Raw genomic sequence first — 19,433 nt, forward strand, 5'->3', positions numbered from 1 at the left:
AGGGGGCTGTGGCTGTGGACTCCTGGAGCAGAAAGGGACTCCCCAGATGCTGCTGCGGGGACTGGCACAGGGAGCTGACAGGGCTTACCTTCCGGGGGTCTGTGTTCTGGACAGAAGCTGCATACGGTGTACTGGGAACACTTTGTTCTGTCACACCCCTTCTCCTGTTACCCCTAGGCCATCTGTTTTTTGGAATGAATGACTAGCAGAGCAACAGGCTAAGGCTCCAGAAACTGCAGGCAGGTTTATGAGGTGGAACATCTCAGGGATCCAGAGAGGCATGCTGCAGGAGCTGAGGGAGATACTCCCCACTTCTCTGACCACCCCCACCCTCCCAGGCAGTGCCCAGTCAGAGCTCTGGGAACCCAGGGACACTCTTCTTATCAATGCTATCTGGCTGGCACTGAGGGGGCCTGGGGGAGTGGGGTCAAGCCTACACTGTGGCTTCTGCTTCATCACCTCACCCTTGGCTGGTGGTGCTTGGTGCAGGCCACCGCACAGTGCCGAGGTGGCCCCTGCATGGGCACCCCCCAAGCAGGTTAAGGCCACCAGACTACATATACCCCAAAAGCTCTAGCTTTGACCTGGGCAGGTGCTGGAGCCCTGAGACGGGCTGAGCTGCCATCAGGGCAAAGGGTGCCTGGTGGTCAGGTCTCCTGTAATCAGGGTGGCCTCTGGTGGGTGGGGCCTGAGCTCCAAGGCTGCTGGGTGTGGAGTGACCGGGGTAGGCCACGGTTGGAGGCGGCCTGGGGGCAGCGGCGCAGCGGGAGCCAGGCAGCCGGGCTGGGCTGGCAGCTGATGAAGGCCTCGGCGCAGTTCTCAGTGCATCACTGGCTGGTCCAGCACCAAAACCTTCAAAGCATTTGCCTTTCTGGCAGGGGCTGGGGCAGAGCTGCGGCTGGGCTGGGAGAGGCCTCGGCGCAGGGGAATAGAAGCTCCAGATCTGCATCCAGGGGCGATTTTCCCAGGCTCCTTCCTCCCACACAGCGGCTCCCTCCCTTGGTTCTGGAGCTGTATCAGGCCCTTCCCGCCAAGTCCTCGTGGCTGCACGACTCAGCCCCAGGCTGGGCTGCTCCCGTCTGGGGAGCAAAAACCAGGGCAGAACCCAGGACAGACAAAGGCTTATTAGCTGCGGCCCAAGTCCCCTCCCACTAAGGACGGCTCTCAGTCTACCAGCTGCCAGAAAAGGGCTATTGAGCTGGAGGCCTGAAAAGGCCACACTTTTATGTGAGCCTGGGCAAGTCTCATCCATCTCAGAGTTAAGCTGCTGGGCCTGGAGCAAAATTTTGCAAGAGAGGTGAAGCACACCAGGACAGCAGGCCACCAGCGAGCCCGAGTGCAGGAAAGAGAGGAGCCTGGCGTCTCCCCGGCCTAGCCCCAACCCCACTCTGCCTGTGCATGGGTGACCCAGCTTCCTCCCCCATGCAACCTGTCACTGGACTTGCTGACAGGAACAAAACGGACTGCTTTGAGTTCCACCTCTTTTCATTTCCTTCGCCCTCCCTCTGGAAGTGGCTTTAATGAGCAGTGAAATGGCTCAAAGGCAATCAGGAGGAGTAAAGCGCCGAGATAATTAAATTGTCTTCCCCTTTCCCAGTGGAACCTTCACACTCAGGCCTAGCTGACTGGAGCTGGGGTTTCCGCACCCCCGGTGGGGCTCTGCCCCCACGATGCCCAGGCCTTGTCCTCTGCTGCCTCTTCCCCACCCCCCAGGGTCTTGGAGTGTCCAGATGGAGAGGGGCAACGCCCTGGTGGTGCTGCGCAGCCTGCTCTGGCCCGGCCTCACCTTCTACCACGCTCCTCGCACCAAAAACTATGGCTACATCTACGTGGGCACCGGCGAGAAGAACCTAGACCTGCCCTTCATGCTGTAGGCGGGCCGCCCATGGGGTGTGCAGAGTCTGAGCAGTATTTTCATAAAGGCGGTGAATCTGGTCGGTCTGTTCTGTGCTGCTTCCCTCCCACCTCCACCTCCATCTGGTGTCCAGGCTGAGGAGAGGCCCAGCTCTAAATAGAGCAAGTGGCAGAGGGCTGGAATGTGCTAACAAGAGAGAATGGTGGGAGGAAACGGCATGGGGGAGGTGACAGCCAGGAGGCCTCTGAGGAGGGCAGCTTTTTGGACTCAGAAGAGAGCTGCACGTAGGCCGGGCAGCCTAACGAAAAGCCAACGGCTGTCAACAAGGAAGAAGGGAACCTGTGTGGCCGTGAGCTCCGCTCGGTGCGCCCACGTGGCCCACCACCAGAGCCCAGTGACTCAATGCGCAGTGACTGGCCAGAAACGGGCTGAGCCCCCCGCGCTCCCCAAGCAGTGAGCACACACCCAGCGGGGGAGCACAAGCCTGGTTTATAATATTCCTCTGGACAAAGGGCCAGTGCCCCAGCCCTGAGCCCAGGCCAGTCGTGAGACCACTGCAGCTGCGCAGGGTCGCCTGCCCCATCTGCCCCCAGCTCCCAGCACTGTGGTGGTGCAGGTCCCTGGCACTGGAGGAGACCTGCCACCCCCCGTGCCATCTGCACTGGAGGAGCCGGGCCGCCCTGGTGGGATGGGGTGGGAGTGCAGGACGAGCTCAGGCTCTCAGGAGGTCCTGCTCTCAGTCAGTGATACAGCACCAAAGGCCTGCCCGTGTAGGAGACGTTGTCCTTCAGGAGGGGGGACCCCACAGCCATGCGAACCTTGTTCCAGCGGTGGCCTTTGTTGTAGATGGGCTTGACGGAGCGGGGAGACCAGCGGGTCAGGTACCTGTGGGGGGAGGATGGGAGGCAGCCATGAGGGCTGGCAGCCCAGGATGCGGCAGAGACCACGGGCACGGGCCCCTTGGGCTGAAGCTGCACTTGGTCAACCAAACACTTTCACCAGCTTTCCTTTCTTGAGGAGAAGGGGCTTTTCCTGGGAGCAACTGCCCAGTGTGCTGTACACAGATGGGCTGGGCTCTGGCGGCCGCATGTGTGTGTGGCCACGTGCTCGCTTGTCTTTGAGTTGCCAGTGTGTGTGCGTGTATATCTGCTGGGGGAGGAGGCAGAGAAAGAGGCTCCTCAGAGAGCAGATTGGCCCTCTCTGGCCCAGTCGGGAGAGGAGAGGCTGATGTAAGGACTTGGAGGAATCCCTCCCTCTCCCCCACTTGGCTCACTCCGCCACCCCAACCCTCAGGGAACAAGCCTGGGCAGCCACAGCTGGCGGAGGACCCCTGACCCCTGACCCTCAAGCAGGCCATGATGGGAGCCAAGGGTGAGGGCCCATGGGTGCAGACGTAGCCCAGGAAGGTTCATGTAATACGAGCGGGGATGGGGAAAGATGGCTGCCGCCCATAGTCCTTTGGCCTCCTTTGGGGATGGCAGGGCCCTGACAGTTCCAGGAAGAGTGGCTCATGCCGGCTAAGACTGGGGTTTACTCTGTTCAGAATGAAATTTGGATCCTATCCAGAGGCCCACCCTTCGTCCTGAAAGCTCAGCCTCCGCAAGGACCAGGATCCTCCCCTGCTTCCACACTAGGTTAGGGCTCAACCCAGTGCCTCTAGAGACCCTCCTCTGAGAAGTTTTCATTAAAAAAATGAATAACGATGGCTGAAAATTTTTAGATAAGAGTGAAAAAGTTAAAAAAAAAAAAAAAAAGAGTGAAAAAGTGACTGCTAATGTATACATTTCAACTGAGCTCCCCTGGACCTCTATCTCCTGAGTTCTGAGGAAAGGAAAGCTGTAGGGCTGCACGCCACGTGCGAGGTGGGCAGGCAAGGGCTTCCGACGACCACTGGGTGGCTGTCAGCCCCCAGCAGGGAGGTCTCTGTGCAGTGAACTGGCCCCAGAGCCACCTCTGCTGTGGCTGGTGGTGCTGGGACCCAGCAGGGCCCTGTGCTGGTGTCTCCCTGGCTTCAGAGGGGGTGAGTGAAGAGGTGGGATGTGGAAGCAGGCTCCTTGGGATTGAAGATCCTGAGGCACACCAGGCTCTCCAGAGTTGCTGCCCTATTGCACTCCTCCGCCCACCCTGTCCCGCCCACCCTGGAGAGACCCTGGGAAGCTGGGCTTCGGCTGGCCCTGGGCCTGATGCCTGTGCCACAAGGAGCAGGCAGCTGCTGTGGAGGGGCTGGGGCCTCCGGTCAGCTCTCTGGGACCACTCCAGCTCTGGGAACCAAGGCTCCCTGCTAATCGAGCTCCTTCCTCCTACCTCTCTGGAAGGGGCAGGGAAGGAGATGGCACGGCTTGACGATCGTCAAGTCCCTAGTTGTAGCCAGGACTCCCTCTCCTCCCCAGGAGGGCCTTTTGCAACCCCACGAGCCCCCACACGCCATCAATCCTGCATCACACTGATGGACACCGCATATACAGGAGGGAGCCTGGCTTTGCTTCAGAGGCTGAGGGCAGGATGGATTGTGTCCTCAGGCCTGCTGCTGTTTCTTAACACGCTGGAGTGGGGGTGTGCTCAACTCCCAAACGGTCCAGAGCATAGAAAGACAAGAGGAAGTTAATATGTCCTGTTCCCCCAGGACTGCTGGCAGATGGCCCAGCTGGCAGCGCAGGAGGTGCAGGTGGAGATGGGCAAGGGGCCAGGGTGCTGGCAAGGAGTCAGTGAAGACCCAGCTCTGGCCCTGCACCCCCGGCCCAGCAATCTAGAGCTGGTATCTGCCTGGCCTTCCATCCTCCATTCCTGGGTTCTGTTGGGGATCAGCCTAGGAGGTTTGCTGGGGGTGGGGGATCTTGCTTTGCTCTACCCAAAGAGTGCAGTTCTAGTGACATTAGGACAGGCTGAAGGAGGGGCCATTGATGGGAGAGAACAAGGAACACCAACATCAATTTTACAGACCTGGATCTACTCTCAGTAAGAGAGTACTGTAGATCTATGAGTATGTAGTGTGGTAATGTCAGAGACAGCTGTTTGAGTGTTAGACAGGAACCTGTTCCTACACCAGAAGGGGCCACCCTGCTCAGGCTGAAAGGCAGATTGATTGATTCTAGGATCTAAAGGCCTTTCTGTCCTGTTGCATAAAACCTCAGGATCTCATGGGATGCCATACGCAGCTGAGCAGGTTGTTAACTGTACAACTCTAGGGAGAACATTCACAATCTAGTCTACATGGATGCTGCCTTCAAGTTTTACAGTATATGATCTGATAGCTCTATACGGTGGCCCTACCCCAGAAAGCCCTCCCATTTCTATTTCTAAAGTCTCATTTTGCCCTTTAATAACCCCAGTGCTATTACTGAAAGTTTGTAGAACTGCTCTGACATTCCCATAGCAACCCAGTATGATGTCATAAACAGAGGATTAGCACATTCTAATGCCCAACCAGCAGATCTTCTTACCCTTGTTACCCATGGGCTAAGTGCCCTGCTGGGGAGGGACAAGGAAGGACGCTGAGGCTGGCAGAGGGAGAGTAACAGAGGCGTGCACAGCGGTGGGACTGATGGGGTGGTGGGGTGGCGTTCAGGCTGGAAGGGACGGAGCGCTCCAGCTTTCCTGAGCTGCAGGATGAGCTCCAGGAGCTGGCCTCCCTAGCCCAGGTCTGTGTACCTGTTGAGTCGGGGTCTGGTCTTTGGAACAAATCCTTCAGGAAGCTTGGGCCTGTGATTTGGGAGCAGACCTGAATGGAGGGAAAAGCATTTAAGAGGATGGTCTCTGCACTCCCTCTGCAGCTCTGGGGACTGAACAGAAAGCCCAAGGGGGTAGGAGGCTGGCACTGGGGGGTGAGTATAATGCAGTCTCTGGACACACACTGCCCTTTTAGGAGGGGCTTGGAGGTGTGGAAGGTGTAATGGTGCCCACAGCCCCCTGCCCCCTCTGCCCGAGGGCCCTTTACCTGCTCGGTGGGCCATCTTCACACACTCCTCTATCTTGCGGTGCTCTTCCTGGCACAGCCCAGTGATGCTCCGGGGCAGCATGCCCCCATGTGGCCGGATGAACTGACTGAGCAACAGAACATCCTAGTGGAAACGGAAACAGGAGAGGAGGATCGTGTGGATGGGTGCCGGCTGCCAGGGAGCCAGGGCCAAGTGGCCTGCAGGGTAGGCTGTTGTGGCTGGCATTGTAAGGGGCTGACACCACCCTGAGAAGCGACCTGAGACCATTCCCTCCACACAGAGCTCTGCACTCAGGCTCGCTGCCTCCACTGCAACAAGTTCAATCCCAACTTAGCAAGATTTCCTGGCCCCGTTACCAACCCCAAGAGTTCTCAGCTCCTCTATGAGACAGTCTTCCGACAGACCTGGTGAGAGAAGGGGAACTTTTCAAGAAGGTTAACAAGCTATCATGCACCCACAGTATCTCTCCTGGTGATGAAAGTGTGTTATCCTCTTTGGGTGACGTAGGGGGTATGTTATATATTTACACACAGGAGGGAAGACCTGTACCATTTCCGCCCCCAAAGTCTACATATAACAGGCTACACACCACAGCCCAGAAGACATGCAGAGAGCCCCTCCACCTTCTGCCATGCCCTCTGAACGAAGCGCCAGGCAGCAATAAGCTGAGGAGGATGAGGTCAAGTTGTAAAGTTAAATCCCACATCTTCTACGCCCCCTGTCCCCAGATGTGAATGGATTCCTGGGCTTCCTTTGAACCATCAGACTGCTTTGGATGAGTCAAGGAAATAATGATAAACAAAGCCAGCATCCAGAAAGACCAAGTCCACTCCCAACTCTCACAGGATGGCAGGGGTTAAAGAAAAAGTCTCCCACACCACCCCCAGGGGCCTGATATGCCTGTCTCCACAGTCCTGGTCCTCACACGGATTCGCTGCCCTGGCAGGCGCCTCGCTGTATAACTGTAGATTTGCTTTAATCACTGGTCAGCTCCTGGGGGACCCAGGCCCCCAATTCCCACCCCTGTAATCCTCAGAATCTGATGAAAAGAACTTGGACTGGATTATCTGGGGATAATACACGGGGCTCACAGCCCCAGCACTGCCCCCACTGCAGGCTGCCAAGGAGGCTGACAGCTCTCTGCAGCTTAGAGTGGCGCTGTCCTGAGCAGAAAGGGGTGAAAAGGAAAACAACTTCTCCGGCCTTTACCTTGGAGGGGATTGGATTTCTTCTGCTTCATAAACAGAGCCAAGTCCATTTCCTGGAAACGGCTGGTAGGAAGAGTACCCCGCAGTGGTCACGCAGGTGTGGGTTCCCCTCCCCATCCACAGCTGGGATTCTAGGTATGGCCAGGACCCTACAAACTTCCATGTCAAAGAAGCTGAGAGCACTGCCTGTGGCCTGCAAGTTCCCTGTTACTCCAAGTGGCCATCAGCAAAAGGGCGGGGACAGGGTGAAAGAACACCTCCACCCCCGACCCTGGGGTGGCGTGAGGCCAAGGCTCCCAGCCCAGGAGATTAGTTGAGTTGTTCTGTTCAGATCCCATGGGCATGTGGCCTTTCCTGCTCTCACCACCTGACCGGGATCTCTGCCCTTAGTCATCCCATTCCACAGAGGGGTACAGGGACAACGTGCAGGTCAAACTGGCCCAAAGCCTGCATCACCTGAAACCTAAAAATAGGGTGCTTAATGTCACCAGAACTCTGAAGGACAAATATGTATTTCTCCAGGGCTGTGTCCATCCCCCAGGCCTGCCCCATCTCCAGACATGATGCAGAACAGCAGCTGGGACTGGCGGCTCTGCCTGGGTTTCATACCCCAGAGTGCATCCCAGCTCTGCTACTTTCTAGCTGTGTGATCTGAGGCGGGTGCATTAACTTTGCCATGCCTCAAATTGCCTCCTCTGTAAAACAAGGATGAAAGCAGTACCTACTTCACCGGGATATTGTGGAAACAAAGTGAATTATGCCCCTACTGTTGTTTGCCCTCATCATCTCTCCGTGAAACGACAGCTCTAGAAGAGCTACAGCAAACAGGGGTTCCTGTAGCTCCAGTGTGGGAAGAGAGTGAAGTGTCCCCAGATCACAGCGAGGACTCTCAAGACACGCCCTCATTACACAAGGAGGAAAACCAAACCCAGACTCTGATTCTATCCCTTGGGAACACAGCCCTACAAGACTGGGCTCTAGGGCCCTGGTGGTCTGAGCTGCCTGCAACCAGACCAGGAACTGAGTCAGGGACTCTCCACCCTGGCAGCACATTAGAATCACCTGGGGAGCTTTAAAAAATAATGATGGCTGGGCTCCATCCCAGGCCAGCAGAATCATCTAGGCGTGGGGTCTGAGCATTTTTAAAGCTCCCCTGGGACTCATGTATGGCCAGCGTTGAGAGCCGCTGGACACAATGCTTCTGTCTTGGTGGCTCCATGAGATGCCTGTTAAGCCCACGGGGAACAGAAGCTCTGAGATGCACAGACTCACCTCATAGCTATACTTATGCTTCAGGTTCCAGCGGCAGATGGGGCATTGGCCGGAGGGGTTGGGGGGATTTGGACTTTCCTTGGGAGTCCCTGTGATTCGGCCTTCAATCTAGGAGGCAGAGAAAGAGAGCTGATGAGGGGGGAGAGTTGTGTGGAGACCCTGATCCTTGAGGAACCCCCAAAAGCTGGTGAAGCTTCCTCTCTAGGGGTCTCAGGGGAGCAGCTAATGGGCCTCTCTGCCTGAACACAGCTGCTGGACACTGGGTCTCAGGTGGCCACAGAGCTGGGCTTGGTGACCTGTGAGGGTAACAGAAACTGAACTTAATGCTGGTGGCAAGAGAAGAGGTGTGTTGTATCTGCTGAATGCTAGCTTTCCATCCTCAAAAAGACAAAAGCTCCAGAACTTTATGCTTCCTTCTCCCTGCTTTGGGAAAAAGTAATCCATGCACATGGTAAAAAGTTTCAAACTGCACAGGGATGTGGAGTCCAGAGGAAGTCTCACCCCTTATCCCGCATATCGTTCTTAGCAGAAACTGCAGTTTCCAGCTCTAACAGAGGTAAGTCTACACCAGTGGTTCTCAACCAGGCACGATTTGGCCTCCCAGGGGACACCAGACAAGGAAACAATTCTGATGGTCGCCACGGGGGTGGGGTGGGGTGGGGTGGGATGGGGATGGGTCCCTAGCCCCTAGCAGGGAAGCTGCTAATAAGCATCCTATGACAGACAGGACAGGCCCCCACAGCAGAGAACCAGCCCGTCTAAAACACCAGCAGTGCTGGGCTAAAAAACCTGGTCTAGGCCTACACGAGCAGACAACTGTGTGCATGCCCCTCCTCCCTCTAAAAACACAGAGCAGGGGACACAGTCCCCTGGCTGCCTCCTCTCAGCACTCTGGATGCCACCTTTCACACCCCACTTGGGCCACGTGTGAAGTGACCTCCGCCATGGCTGCTGTGTCCTGTGACACAGCCTTGGAGAGACTAAGCGCAATAAACCAGTGACCTGGGCGTCAGCTCCAATTGCAGGAGGGGGAGGTTAGACAGCCTTGCTGATTGAGGCCACGGATTATGAGAGTGAGGCTGGGCCAGGTCTGAGAGGCTTTGGGAGGGAAGCAACTCTCCCAGGGGAGAAGTGGCAAAAGGCAAAGGAGCTGGCTGCGCAGGGTGCTGTTACTACTGCCTTTCCGGCAATGCCACCCCAGCGATGCCAGAAATGGAGCCAAGAGCTCGGGAAAATGGGCAGATGTATGGAAGGTCTTGGGAGGGGGTCAAAGTGGGCCTGGGCAGGGAGAGCTAACATTTACACACTCCCCACTACAGGCCTGGCTCTATGCTGGTAATGGTCCACATGGATCATCTAACTCCACAGCCTAGTGAGGGCAGATTCATGATCTTATTTTACTGATGAAGAAGTGAGACTCTGGACAATGAGTAATACCCAAAGTCAGCCATGGCACTGCCTCTTCAGGCATGGCTAGGCTCCCTCCCCAAGGGCTCTCATGGGACCACATGCCTCTGAGTTCGTTCCACAAATAGCAAATTCATGCCCCGCAGGAAAAACACTCTGCACACACAGAAATCCAATGAGTTTCTCTCCACCAGCATGGAGTTTACAGGGTGAACACTTGTTTCAGTCTGGGATAAGCGAACTATTCTTAAAGGGATGGGAGTCCCTTGAAAGAACTGCCTTGAGGTCTTAACCTCAAGTACAAAGATTGAGGGGGAGCCTTCTGGGGAAGACCCAAAGAGGGAACCCTAAGGGCTTGTCCTGGGGATAAGAAGGCCTTGGGGAGGGCCGTGCGTGGCTAGCTGCCAGAGGGTTAAATCCCTGGTTGACATGGAAGCCACAGAGGCTTCTGGGAACTCTGTGGAGTGGTTGAGGATTTCTTGGGAGGCACAGAAGGCCATGTGAAAACAACGTTGTCTTTTAGGGATTATAGGATAATCTAGGCCCCATGACTCCCTGAGGAAGGGAGGTGAGATGGGCCCAGTGTGGGTGGGGGTTGGGGGAGGAGTAGAAGGAGTGAAAAGCCGTCTAGCTTTCTCACCACCAGATGAGCTGGGGCGCCAGTTATGAGCCCAGGGCCCAGAAAGTGTCCCCTTCGCCCTGCCTCACTGAAGGCGTAGCTTAGTCATTCTAGGCAGAAAGGAAAGAGACAGATCCAGGCTCCTGGCCCCGGGTCAACTTACTCTCTCTAGTCTTGCCATTGCCTTAGTTTCCCCTCTGGAAAACTGACTCATCGCCACCAAAAAACACAGCAGCAAATACTTCTGAGCCCGTGTCATACAAAAGGCCACTCTAATCAAGTAACAGACGCTTCAGTCCAACACAGCGACTGTTCCTGATTAACCACACTCCCGCACACGGGTTAAAAATAGGGGATGTGGGATTTATGGTCACAGAGGGAGCAGATCCTGAGGTCAGTCCAGTTGGGGCTCCTACCCTCTCTCAGAGGAGCAGCCAGGCAGGCAGCTCCAAGTGGTACAGAGATTAGAAGTGGCCAGCTCGACAATACTTACTATAGTCGTCTTCCCTTCTTGGATCTCCACCACTACAGAGATAAAGGGGAAAAATTAGGTCAGCCATTTAATAAGGAACAGGGAGTTTTAAATAATAGCTCAAACCTTACACACGAAGGAAGATGAAGCACTCTGTCTGCACCTGCCACGGCCCCCACTCGGAAGTGTGCAGGATTTGCTGCCCAGGGCCAGGCTCTGTGCCCTGCAGGCTGTGCACAGCAGTGCTAAGTCGCTTCAGTCATGTCCGACTCTTTGCAGCCCCATGGACTGTTGCCCACCAGGCTCCTCTGTCCATGGGGATTCTCCAAGCAAGAATACTGGAGTGGGTTGCCATTTCTCCTCCAGGGGACCTTCCCGACGCAGGGACTGAACCCATGTCTCCTGTGGCTCCTGCACTGCATGCAGATTCTTTACTGCTGAGCCACTGGGGAAGCCCATAACGCAGGGGCTTCTGCAAAGCAGGAGACCCCAATTTGATTCCTGGGTTGGGAAGATCTGCTGGAGAAGGGATAGGCTACCCACTCCAGTATTCTTGGGCTTCCCTGGTGGCTCAGCTGGTAAAGAATCCGCCTGCAATGTGGGAGACCTGGGTTCAATCCCTGGGTTGGAAGATCCCCTGGAGAAGGGAAAGGCTACCTACCCACTCTAGCATTCTGACCTGGAGAATTCTATGGACTGTATAGTCCATGGGGTCACAAAGAGTCAGACACGACTGAGTGACTTGCACTCTCACTTCTCCTGCAGGCTGGGTGGGGGGCAAATCCAGATACCCATATCATATCACCTCTCTGAGATTAAGGGTCTTCCCACTGTTTCTGCCTTTCTAAGCCAAGATTTATCTTGGTTCCATCCAAGGTACTTGGCAAGATCTTGCCCTATTGTGGCTAGCAATCATGGCTTAAGAGCTGAGGGGTTGGGGGTGGACAGAGGCCATAAAAAGACCTTCAAAAGTACCCATTGTATGTGTTCTCTCATGAAGAGAAACCAGACAAATGTGGTTCCTGACCTTGACCAGTCTGAATCTAAGATGCAGCACCCAGGGGCCCCACAATGGGTAATAATGAGATCAATTCACTCTGAGAACATCTTGAGAGCCTTGCGTTAAAAACCTGTACAAAGGCAGCTATCTCTCCTCCCTGCAGGGATGCATTTTGTTATCCACACTGGAGAGGGAAGAGTGACAGGAACGATGGGCCTGCAGGTACGGGGTTGGGGTCAGGGCAGAATTTCAAAAAGAGGACTGCAGAGTCATCCTGAGAGGGACTCCCTCAGCTCTTCGCCTATTTAGGAGTGAGGCAGTCAGAAAAGAACTCAAGGGCAAAACAATTTCATTGCATGCATGTCAGGCTGTACTTATGTCCTCTTATTTAACCAGGATGCAGAAAGACAACTTCAACAATATCCTAAGGGAGAACCAAGCTCATAACCCACATTTGGCAAATAAAATCAAACAGAAGGTTCTTGGAGATTCTCACATGGTCGCCCAGTTTCTTCAGAAACAGAGAAGCCGTGGCTTTCAGCACAGGAACTGGCACACTGCAGATGCTCCATAAATGCTAGGGAGCAGAATGCTGGTCGTGATGCCCTTCTGACTGCTAATTACTGTAATAGAAAATGTGAGTGCACACAGCTATAGCTAGGCTGAAAATTGTCTCCCCAAATGCTAAAACCATATTTTAACAGCAGCTTGGCTACCACAATTAGTTCTACTCAGCTCTGGTCAAGGAAAGAAGCAGTACAGATTAGAAAGAACCTAAGGTTAACTTTGTGAATCTAATGAAAGTTACGGACCTCGCCCTAGAAACACGTCCCTCGGTGTACACACAATTAGACATGGATTACAGGAAGCTCGCAGACCCCTGCAGCTATGTACCTAAATGGTAAGACTGGTTTTCCCTCAGTGGTGGCAGGAGGTGATTTTCTAAAGTTTCTAAAATAAACATGTACTTCTTTTGCAATAAAAAATATGCAGTAAAAACACAGAGGCTAAGGGAAAAAAAGTGAGGCAATTCGAACCCACCCGGAGGCCCACGGCAGCATCTGTGATCACTGAGCTCTGTGACTGACACCAAATTGGACCCAGACTGCCTGGAACTATCCCCCATTCGTTTTCTGGGCATGGCCATTCATAAAGACCCATTACTCCAAACAACCAACCTGAGAGCCCTTCAACTGCGACTCCACACACACAAGGGAGTGACAACTGGCCAGAAAGGCCCCGAGGCTTTCTCCAGAGAACACTACAGTTACTAATCAACTCAAAGACAAACTAAGCTCTCCCTAAGAGAAAATGCGTCACCCCATGCACGGATCTACTTGTTCCCAAGAGGCCAGCCTAAACGGGATGTGGGTGAGACTCAACCTGGTACTCAGTCTGGAGGCCAGCATGTCTGCAGGGGGATGGTCACTGTGCTGTGTCAGCTTACAAGAGCATCGGGGCAGGAGGGCCGAGCCCTAGCCCAGCTGGGCACCCAGGAAACTTTGCAAATCTGCAAAAACCAAGCTGGAAGAGGGACGGAGGGTGACCCAGTCTGAGCAACGGCAGGTGAGGGGGGCAGCACAGGTTTTTATGAATCCCAATAGGAAACAAAAGGAGACCTACTCCGGAATCACTTGAGTCGGCGTGAGATCAGTGCCCTGAAGTGAAGCGGACCAACATGTGCTTCCCCTCTCCGTGGAGGCACTTGGGTCCTAACCATGTGGTAAACAAGTCGAGCAAAACACACATCACTCCTGGCAAAGAACCAAACCCTGAAGTCATCCCACTGGCCCCTGGAAGAGAGATCAAAGTCCATGGCAAGCTCCACTATTCATAAGCTCCCCACACAGCAACTCTGAGCCAGTGAATCATCTCGCTATAAGTTAGCGGGTAAAACAATAGGCAGATGCTTATCTCATAGAGACGATTTGTCAAACAAGGAGGAATGACTTGAGAACTCATATGGAACTGAGACTGATCAGGGCAGTATCTCAGTGCAGGGGCTGAGGGCCCACTGGAGCCTGAAGCCCTAGTAGATTTCAGGCCTCTCAAAACAGAGATAGGAATCAAAACAGTATTGCTTTTCAGCATGCATACAAAAACATGTCAAAACCAAACAAAACCTGAGATCCATTTTGTCCCTGGCCTCCTCTCCATTCAAGAGAAGTGGGGGTGGTTAAGAAAAGCTGGACTAACAGGAGACCATTAGTCACTGACTGAAAACTTGTTTAGAAAAAGATGGAATTGCCCTTGTGTTCTGAGATCTGGCTGGATTAAGTAAACTAAAGAAGCAGTTTTCTAAACCAAGATTAAGGGCCAAGATCTTACACATCAAATAATCTGTGCCACAGGAGGCAAGGCATTTGCTGAGCAACCGTGGAGTGTACGACTGGGCTCCACCCACTGTGGAGAGCTCCCCCCTAAGAGGAGACACAGGCTTTGCCCTAGAGGAGAAAAGAGAACTAAACCAAGCATGGGAACTTCACTCTAATAAAGTCCATGCCTCATAAAGAGGTCCTTTGAGTACTTCAGTAAATACTCGCCTAGGATGGAGTCCAAGATAACTGAATTGTAAGTCTAGAGCAAACAGCATCACGGTGAGATTGCAGTGAGGCAAAAAGACCTTGATGGCCACACAGACAGACAGAGAGAACTGTGGCGGGATAAAGGCCCACCTGTTTAGTAAAGAAGGAAATGAGGGGAGATGAATGACAAGGGCTGGAGGGAACTGCTGCAGGAAGTGCCCAGAGGACCGACGTCCTTCTTGGAAAGGCTCCATGGAAAGCGAGTCCCAAGCAGAGCACAAAGGGATGGAGTAACTGAATGGCAAGGTGGCTACAGGGCAGCACCAACAATCTTACATAGCATGCTTGGCAAGTGTGGCCATTCACTGCTTTTCTCAAACCCCTTCCTCCCTCAAGTACCGCTCCCTTCTGCTCATCTCTAACTCCCCACAAAAGTTTTCTGATTCTCTCACCACCTACCCTTTCCTTTTCCCTTGGACCTGAGGGAACTTCCCTCTGCACTATCCTTCAAACGAGGAGTCACACTGCTACACAAAAATCTCTTTCCACTAGCAGGTTACTCTGGACCACGTCTTTTGAATTCTTTAAAGCCCCCAACTTGCTCACTTCTATCTCAAAGCTTTTAGTTACAGGGCTGTCCATCCTGCAAGGCACATCCTTTTCTGAAATGCTAGGTCCTCCAGAAAGCTCCCTTAGCTAACTGGAAAAGAAGAAAAACATTCCCTTCAGCTTTTACTTCTTTCAACACACTCTGCTCTGAGGATCTGCCAGATCATTATTGTTCATTTAGAAAGTCATATGTGTTTATTACTCTTGTTTTAAACGCTTTCCTTCACAAGGGCTCTAAGAGTGACAAGGCAGGAACAAGGTCTTATCTCTGCTAGGTCTCACGGTGTCAATCATGAAATCAACTCCAGCAAGTTAACTGATAACAGCTTTTAGGGAAGGAGGGAGCCGCCGGGAAGCCCTGCCGTGGAGTCCCAAGGTGGTGTCACTGGTGGACAGGGAAGATTGCTGGCCCTACTCTGACTCCAGCACTTACTAGCTGTGTGATGCTGGGCACAGCTAATGAACACCTCTGGACCAGATTTCTTCATTTGTAAAAATGCCAGAAATATCCACCTTTAAAGGTTGTTGAGAAGACTGAAAAGTGTATGTGGAAAACCTAGCAGAGTGCTTGCAGCAAGCACTTAGTAAACCACTATTTCCATTTTTTGCCTTCCCTTAAGTCTTGCTTCTTCCATAATCATCTTTTTTGGTTCTGTATGTCCTTCTGGTCAAAGATCAGACCAGGCTTTCTCAACAGCAGCAGGACTGGTATTTCAGGCCAGGCGGTTCTTTGTTGTGGGGGGCTGTCCTGTGCACAGGAAGATGCTTAGCAGCACCCCTGGCTTCTACCACCACACATCAGGAGCACCAGCTGTGATGACCAAAAATGTCTCTGGACATTGCCAAGTGTTCCTGAGAGAACAAACTGCCCTTGACTGAGAATCACTGCTTCATGCAGAGAGCTTCTACAGGCAGGAGCAGTAGTGCTGAGTGCCCAAGAACTCTGACTAAAATTAGAGTACTATCGTATCAGAAAAGTAGAAATGCTTGAATGTCTTCAGCAAGACGCCAGCTCCCTCTCTGTGACTTTAAATTCTATGTATACAATCAGTTCAGTTCAGTCGCTCAGTAGTGTCCAACTCTTTGCGACCCCATGAATTGCAGCACTCCAGGCCTCCCTGCCCATCACCAACTCCCGGAGTTTACCCAAACTCATGTCCATCGAGTTGGTGATGCCATCCAGCCATCTCATCCTCTGTCGTCCCCTTCTCCTCCTGCCCCCAATCCCTCCCAGCATCAGGGTCTTTTCCAAATGTATACAATATTATTCCTCAAATATACCAGCCAGGACCAGTCAAAATTAGCTATATGTGTAATTCTTTTAGCTTTACACATAATGGATAGAATATCAAGAGAAAGTTGTTGGTGTTGTTTTTAATTTAAAGGCTTTGGAGATAGGTGGTTCTCAAGAAAAGTATAAGCTAAGCTAATGCCTTCAAGTAAGATCACATCAATTCAATTATTTGGCTTTTAGGTCTGACAGTAACACAGAGAAGCTACCAGGTATTCATGGTGAGGAAGACTTGAAATATTCATCTCATCATATAGCCATCTCTCCAACTGAAAAATTCAAATCTCAAATATTCCTTTGTTAAAAAGACAAAACTATTCCTTTTGCCTATCCTCTGGGAACATGGCAAAGAACTGTTTTCAACTTTTAGAAATGGATATGTGCATTGTAGTTGTTAATGTTTGACACTTGGTAGATGTCATCAAAAATGTTACAGGCATGGAATTCCCTGGTGGCCCAGTGTTTAGGCCTCTGTGCTTTCACTGCAAAGAATCCAAGTTTGATCCCTGGTTGGGGAACTAAGATCCCACAAGCCAAGTGGAGTGGCCAAAAAAAAAAAAAGCTATGTGCATATGCCTATTTTACAGCATAGGAACACATGAAACAACTTTCCAAGTCCTTTTTACCATCAGTGTGATCTCTTTGGCGTCTTTCTTTATCAATGCATTAGTTCATCTAACGATAAGGAGGCAGTACCTGGATTGTTTTTCTTTCTAGCAAATGTTCCATCTTCCCTTCATAGCTAAATTCTTCAAACACCTATTTCCATTTCTTCATTAATTATCTCTTTAATTTTCCCAAACTGGGTTCCTTATCTGCCATTCTACTGAAAACTTACAAAAGACTTTTTCTGAGACAAATCCAATGCTCCCCTTGTTAGGCTTTTTTTTTTTTTGGACTTTTATTCTTCCCCTGGTAAAATAATCACCATTTTTCCCTGGATATATCTCAGCTTTAGTTAAAGGATATGCTACTCCAGATCTTAAACACACACACACACACACACACACACACACACACACACAAAACCACTTCTTTGCACATCACTTATCCTTTCCTGCTTCCAGCAGTGCACAAAGGAAGGTTATGTACTGAAAAGAACTTTCCATTTTCCACCAGATTCCATCCTTTTATGAGCCTATTAAAGACACACCCCCTTCAGGAAAACTTCCAATTCAGTTTGCTGTTTCCAGTAACCAAATCTCTCTGAACATATGCTTAGTCGCTAAGTCATGTCCATCTCTTTTAGGATCCCGTGGACTGTACCCACCAGGCTCCTCTGTGCATAGGATTTTTCAAGCAAGAATACTGGAGCAGGTTGCTATTTCCTTCTCCAGGGAATCTTCCCAGACCCGGGGATCAAACCCGTGTCTCCTGCATTGCAGGATTCTTCACCCGCTGAGCCATCGAGGAAGCTCCAAATACCTAATACCTAAATTGTATTCATTGGAGAGTATTGAATCATCTCATTAGAACCTAACTTCTCAGGAACCCCTTGACAGTTTGAAGTATAGCACTTCGCCTTCAGTAAGCTCTCAGTTCAATGTCAGGCTGCCTTTCCAGACTAAATGAAAAGCAAAACCACCATCCAGGATATGCCTGTTTCAGCTGTTCAATGGCCTTTCCACATTGCCTTCCACCTCTTAGACTAAGGGTTAGGGCAGTGAAAGCTGCCATCAGATTACAGCATTTCAGATGAGAAACTGGAAAAGGAGGCCCAGAGGAGGGTATCCAGCTGACCTTCCCTGATAGCGCAATAATTCTTTAGTGAAGGAGGCGGCGGTTCGAAGAATATGGAATAGAGAATTAACATCCAGTGCCTGTGTGCGTAGGCGCTAAGTCGCTTCAGTCGTGTCCGACTCTTTGTGACCCTATGGACTGTAGCCTGCCAGGCTCCTCTGGCCATAGGATTCTCCAGGCAAGAGTACTGGAGTGAATTGTCATACCTTCTTCCAGGGGATCTTCCCGATGCAGGGATCGAACCCATGTCTCTTATGTCTCTTGCATTGCCAGGCCCTTAACAAAAAACTTTTCTGAACCGTAGAATAAGTTTCTATTCTGCTCCTAAATAAGCAAGGCTTTCTCTCCGATCTTCACCCCCCTCGCCCCACTCCCCGCCACCACCCATGAGGACACTCACGATGGGTGAGAGATCAAGGAAATAGCATCAGGGTTCCGAAGAAAACTGCTAGCATTCCCGGAGCGCAAACATCTCCGACGTTTCAGAATCGCGCGAAGGAAAGGGAGGGAGGGACGCATGGGGGCAGAAAGAAGCAGCCTTCCTTTCTTCTCTTCAACCCTAGGAGGTCACCAGGACCCAGCACTCACCTTCCCTGAACCCGCGGGCTGGTGGCCTAGCCCAGCTGGTCACGGTCGGGCCTGTCAACAGCCCTCTGAGAAACCGTCCACAGCCGGACACCAGCACATTGAGGGCCGCCATCTTGAAAACTATCGCTGACCTCTTGTGCACTTCCGCTTCCGGAATGGGGCGCGCGCGCAGCCGCAGTAGTGGGCAGGAAGAGTGAGTCTTGTGAGCGTCTAGCTCAGTCACTCTTGTCAGTTACTTCGATTTCCTCACCTCTCCAGCTCTGAGCAAAGCAGAGTTAATGTGTGAAGCCTGTGCTTCATTTTGAGAGGCTGGGGAGGTTTTTAGCTCCTGTCTGCCAGTCCTCGAAGTCTCCAGGGTCGCTTTCGTTCCCTGGCGGACTTCTGTAAAATTACATGCACTATCTTTATTTCTTTAAAACTTTTTCTTTACAAGTGAGATGTAGATTTTCAGCTTCTTGAGGCTGCGCCTAAGTCTGTACCATAGAAGTTGAAATGGTTAGGACAATGATTCTGGAACATCAGGTATCCCACAGATCTAGGATAGAATACTCGCGCCCCAACCGCACCCTACCCCCGCCCCAGGGTCCCCAAGCTGCGCTCCCCTCACCAAGGGGTCTTTCATTCTGGTAACTTGACGCTGACCTTTTGCCCCAAATCCTGAAAGATGATGCTGTGAAAGTGCTGCACTCAATATGCCAGCAAATTTGGAAAACTCAGCAGTGGCCACAGGACTGGAAAAGGTCAGTTTTCATTCCAATCCCAAAGAAAGGCAATGCCAAAGAATGCTCAAACTACCGCACAATTGCAGTCATCTCACACGCAAGTAACGTAATGCTTGAAATTCTCCAAGCCACGCTTCAGCAGTACGTGAACCATGAACTTCCAGATGTTCAAGCTGGTTTTAGAAAAGGC

The 19,433-nt window shown here is 52.1% G+C and overlaps 2 protein-coding genes across 10 annotated transcripts in view; one reads left to right on the forward strand and one right to left on the reverse strand.

Annotated features, from left to right (window-relative positions):
- The window catches only part of RSPH9 (radial spoke head component 9), a 113,184-nt gene that overhangs the window by 11,221 nt on the left and 82,530 nt on the right, over window positions 1–19,433 (forward strand). For 2 of the 6 annotated variants that reach the window (XM_070778052.1, XM_019986042.2), the window contains one exon: window positions 1,714–1,935. The exons of the other annotated variants lie outside the window; for them this stretch is intronic. In XM_070778052.1, coding sequence (XP_070634153.1) covers window positions 1,714–1,874 — 161 coding nt within the window. In that variant the 3' untranslated portion in view covers window positions 1,875–1,935. Of the gene's footprint in view, window positions 1–1,713; window positions 1,936–19,433 lie in introns of those variants that run through there. 6 annotated transcript variants of the gene reach the window in all.
- On the reverse strand, window positions 2,326–18,676 carry MRPS18A (mitochondrial ribosomal protein S18A). 4 transcript variants are annotated; one of them, XM_070778053.1, is made up of 7 exons: window positions 18,522–18,647; window positions 12,265–12,391; window positions 10,790–10,821; window positions 8,271–8,378; window positions 5,790–5,913; window positions 5,504–5,573; window positions 2,326–2,740 (listed from the first exon to the last, which is right to left on the reverse strand). In XM_070778053.1, the coding sequence occupies exons 2-7, from the start codon at window positions 12,338–12,340 to the stop codon at window positions 2,596–2,598; spliced, it is 555 nt and encodes a 184-aa protein (XP_070634154.1). In that variant the 5' UTR covers window positions 12,341–12,391; window positions 18,522–18,647; the 3' UTR covers window positions 2,326–2,595. The 4 variants fall into 4 exon arrangements, with proteins under 4 accessions (XP_070634154.1, XP_019841603.2, XP_070634155.1 ...); XM_019986044.2 differs by lacking the exon at window positions 12,265–12,391 and having other exon boundaries at window positions 18,522–18,675; XM_070778054.1 differs by lacking the exons at window positions 8,271–8,378; window positions 12,265–12,391 and having other exon boundaries at window positions 18,522–18,676.

Source organism: Bos indicus, chromosome 23, assembly GCF_029378745.1.
Source record: "Bos indicus isolate NIAB-ARS_2022 breed Sahiwal x Tharparkar chromosome 23, NIAB-ARS_B.indTharparkar_mat_pri_1.0, whole genome shotgun sequence".
NCBI classification, from domain to species: Eukaryota; Metazoa; Chordata; class Mammalia; order Artiodactyla; family Bovidae; genus Bos; species Bos indicus.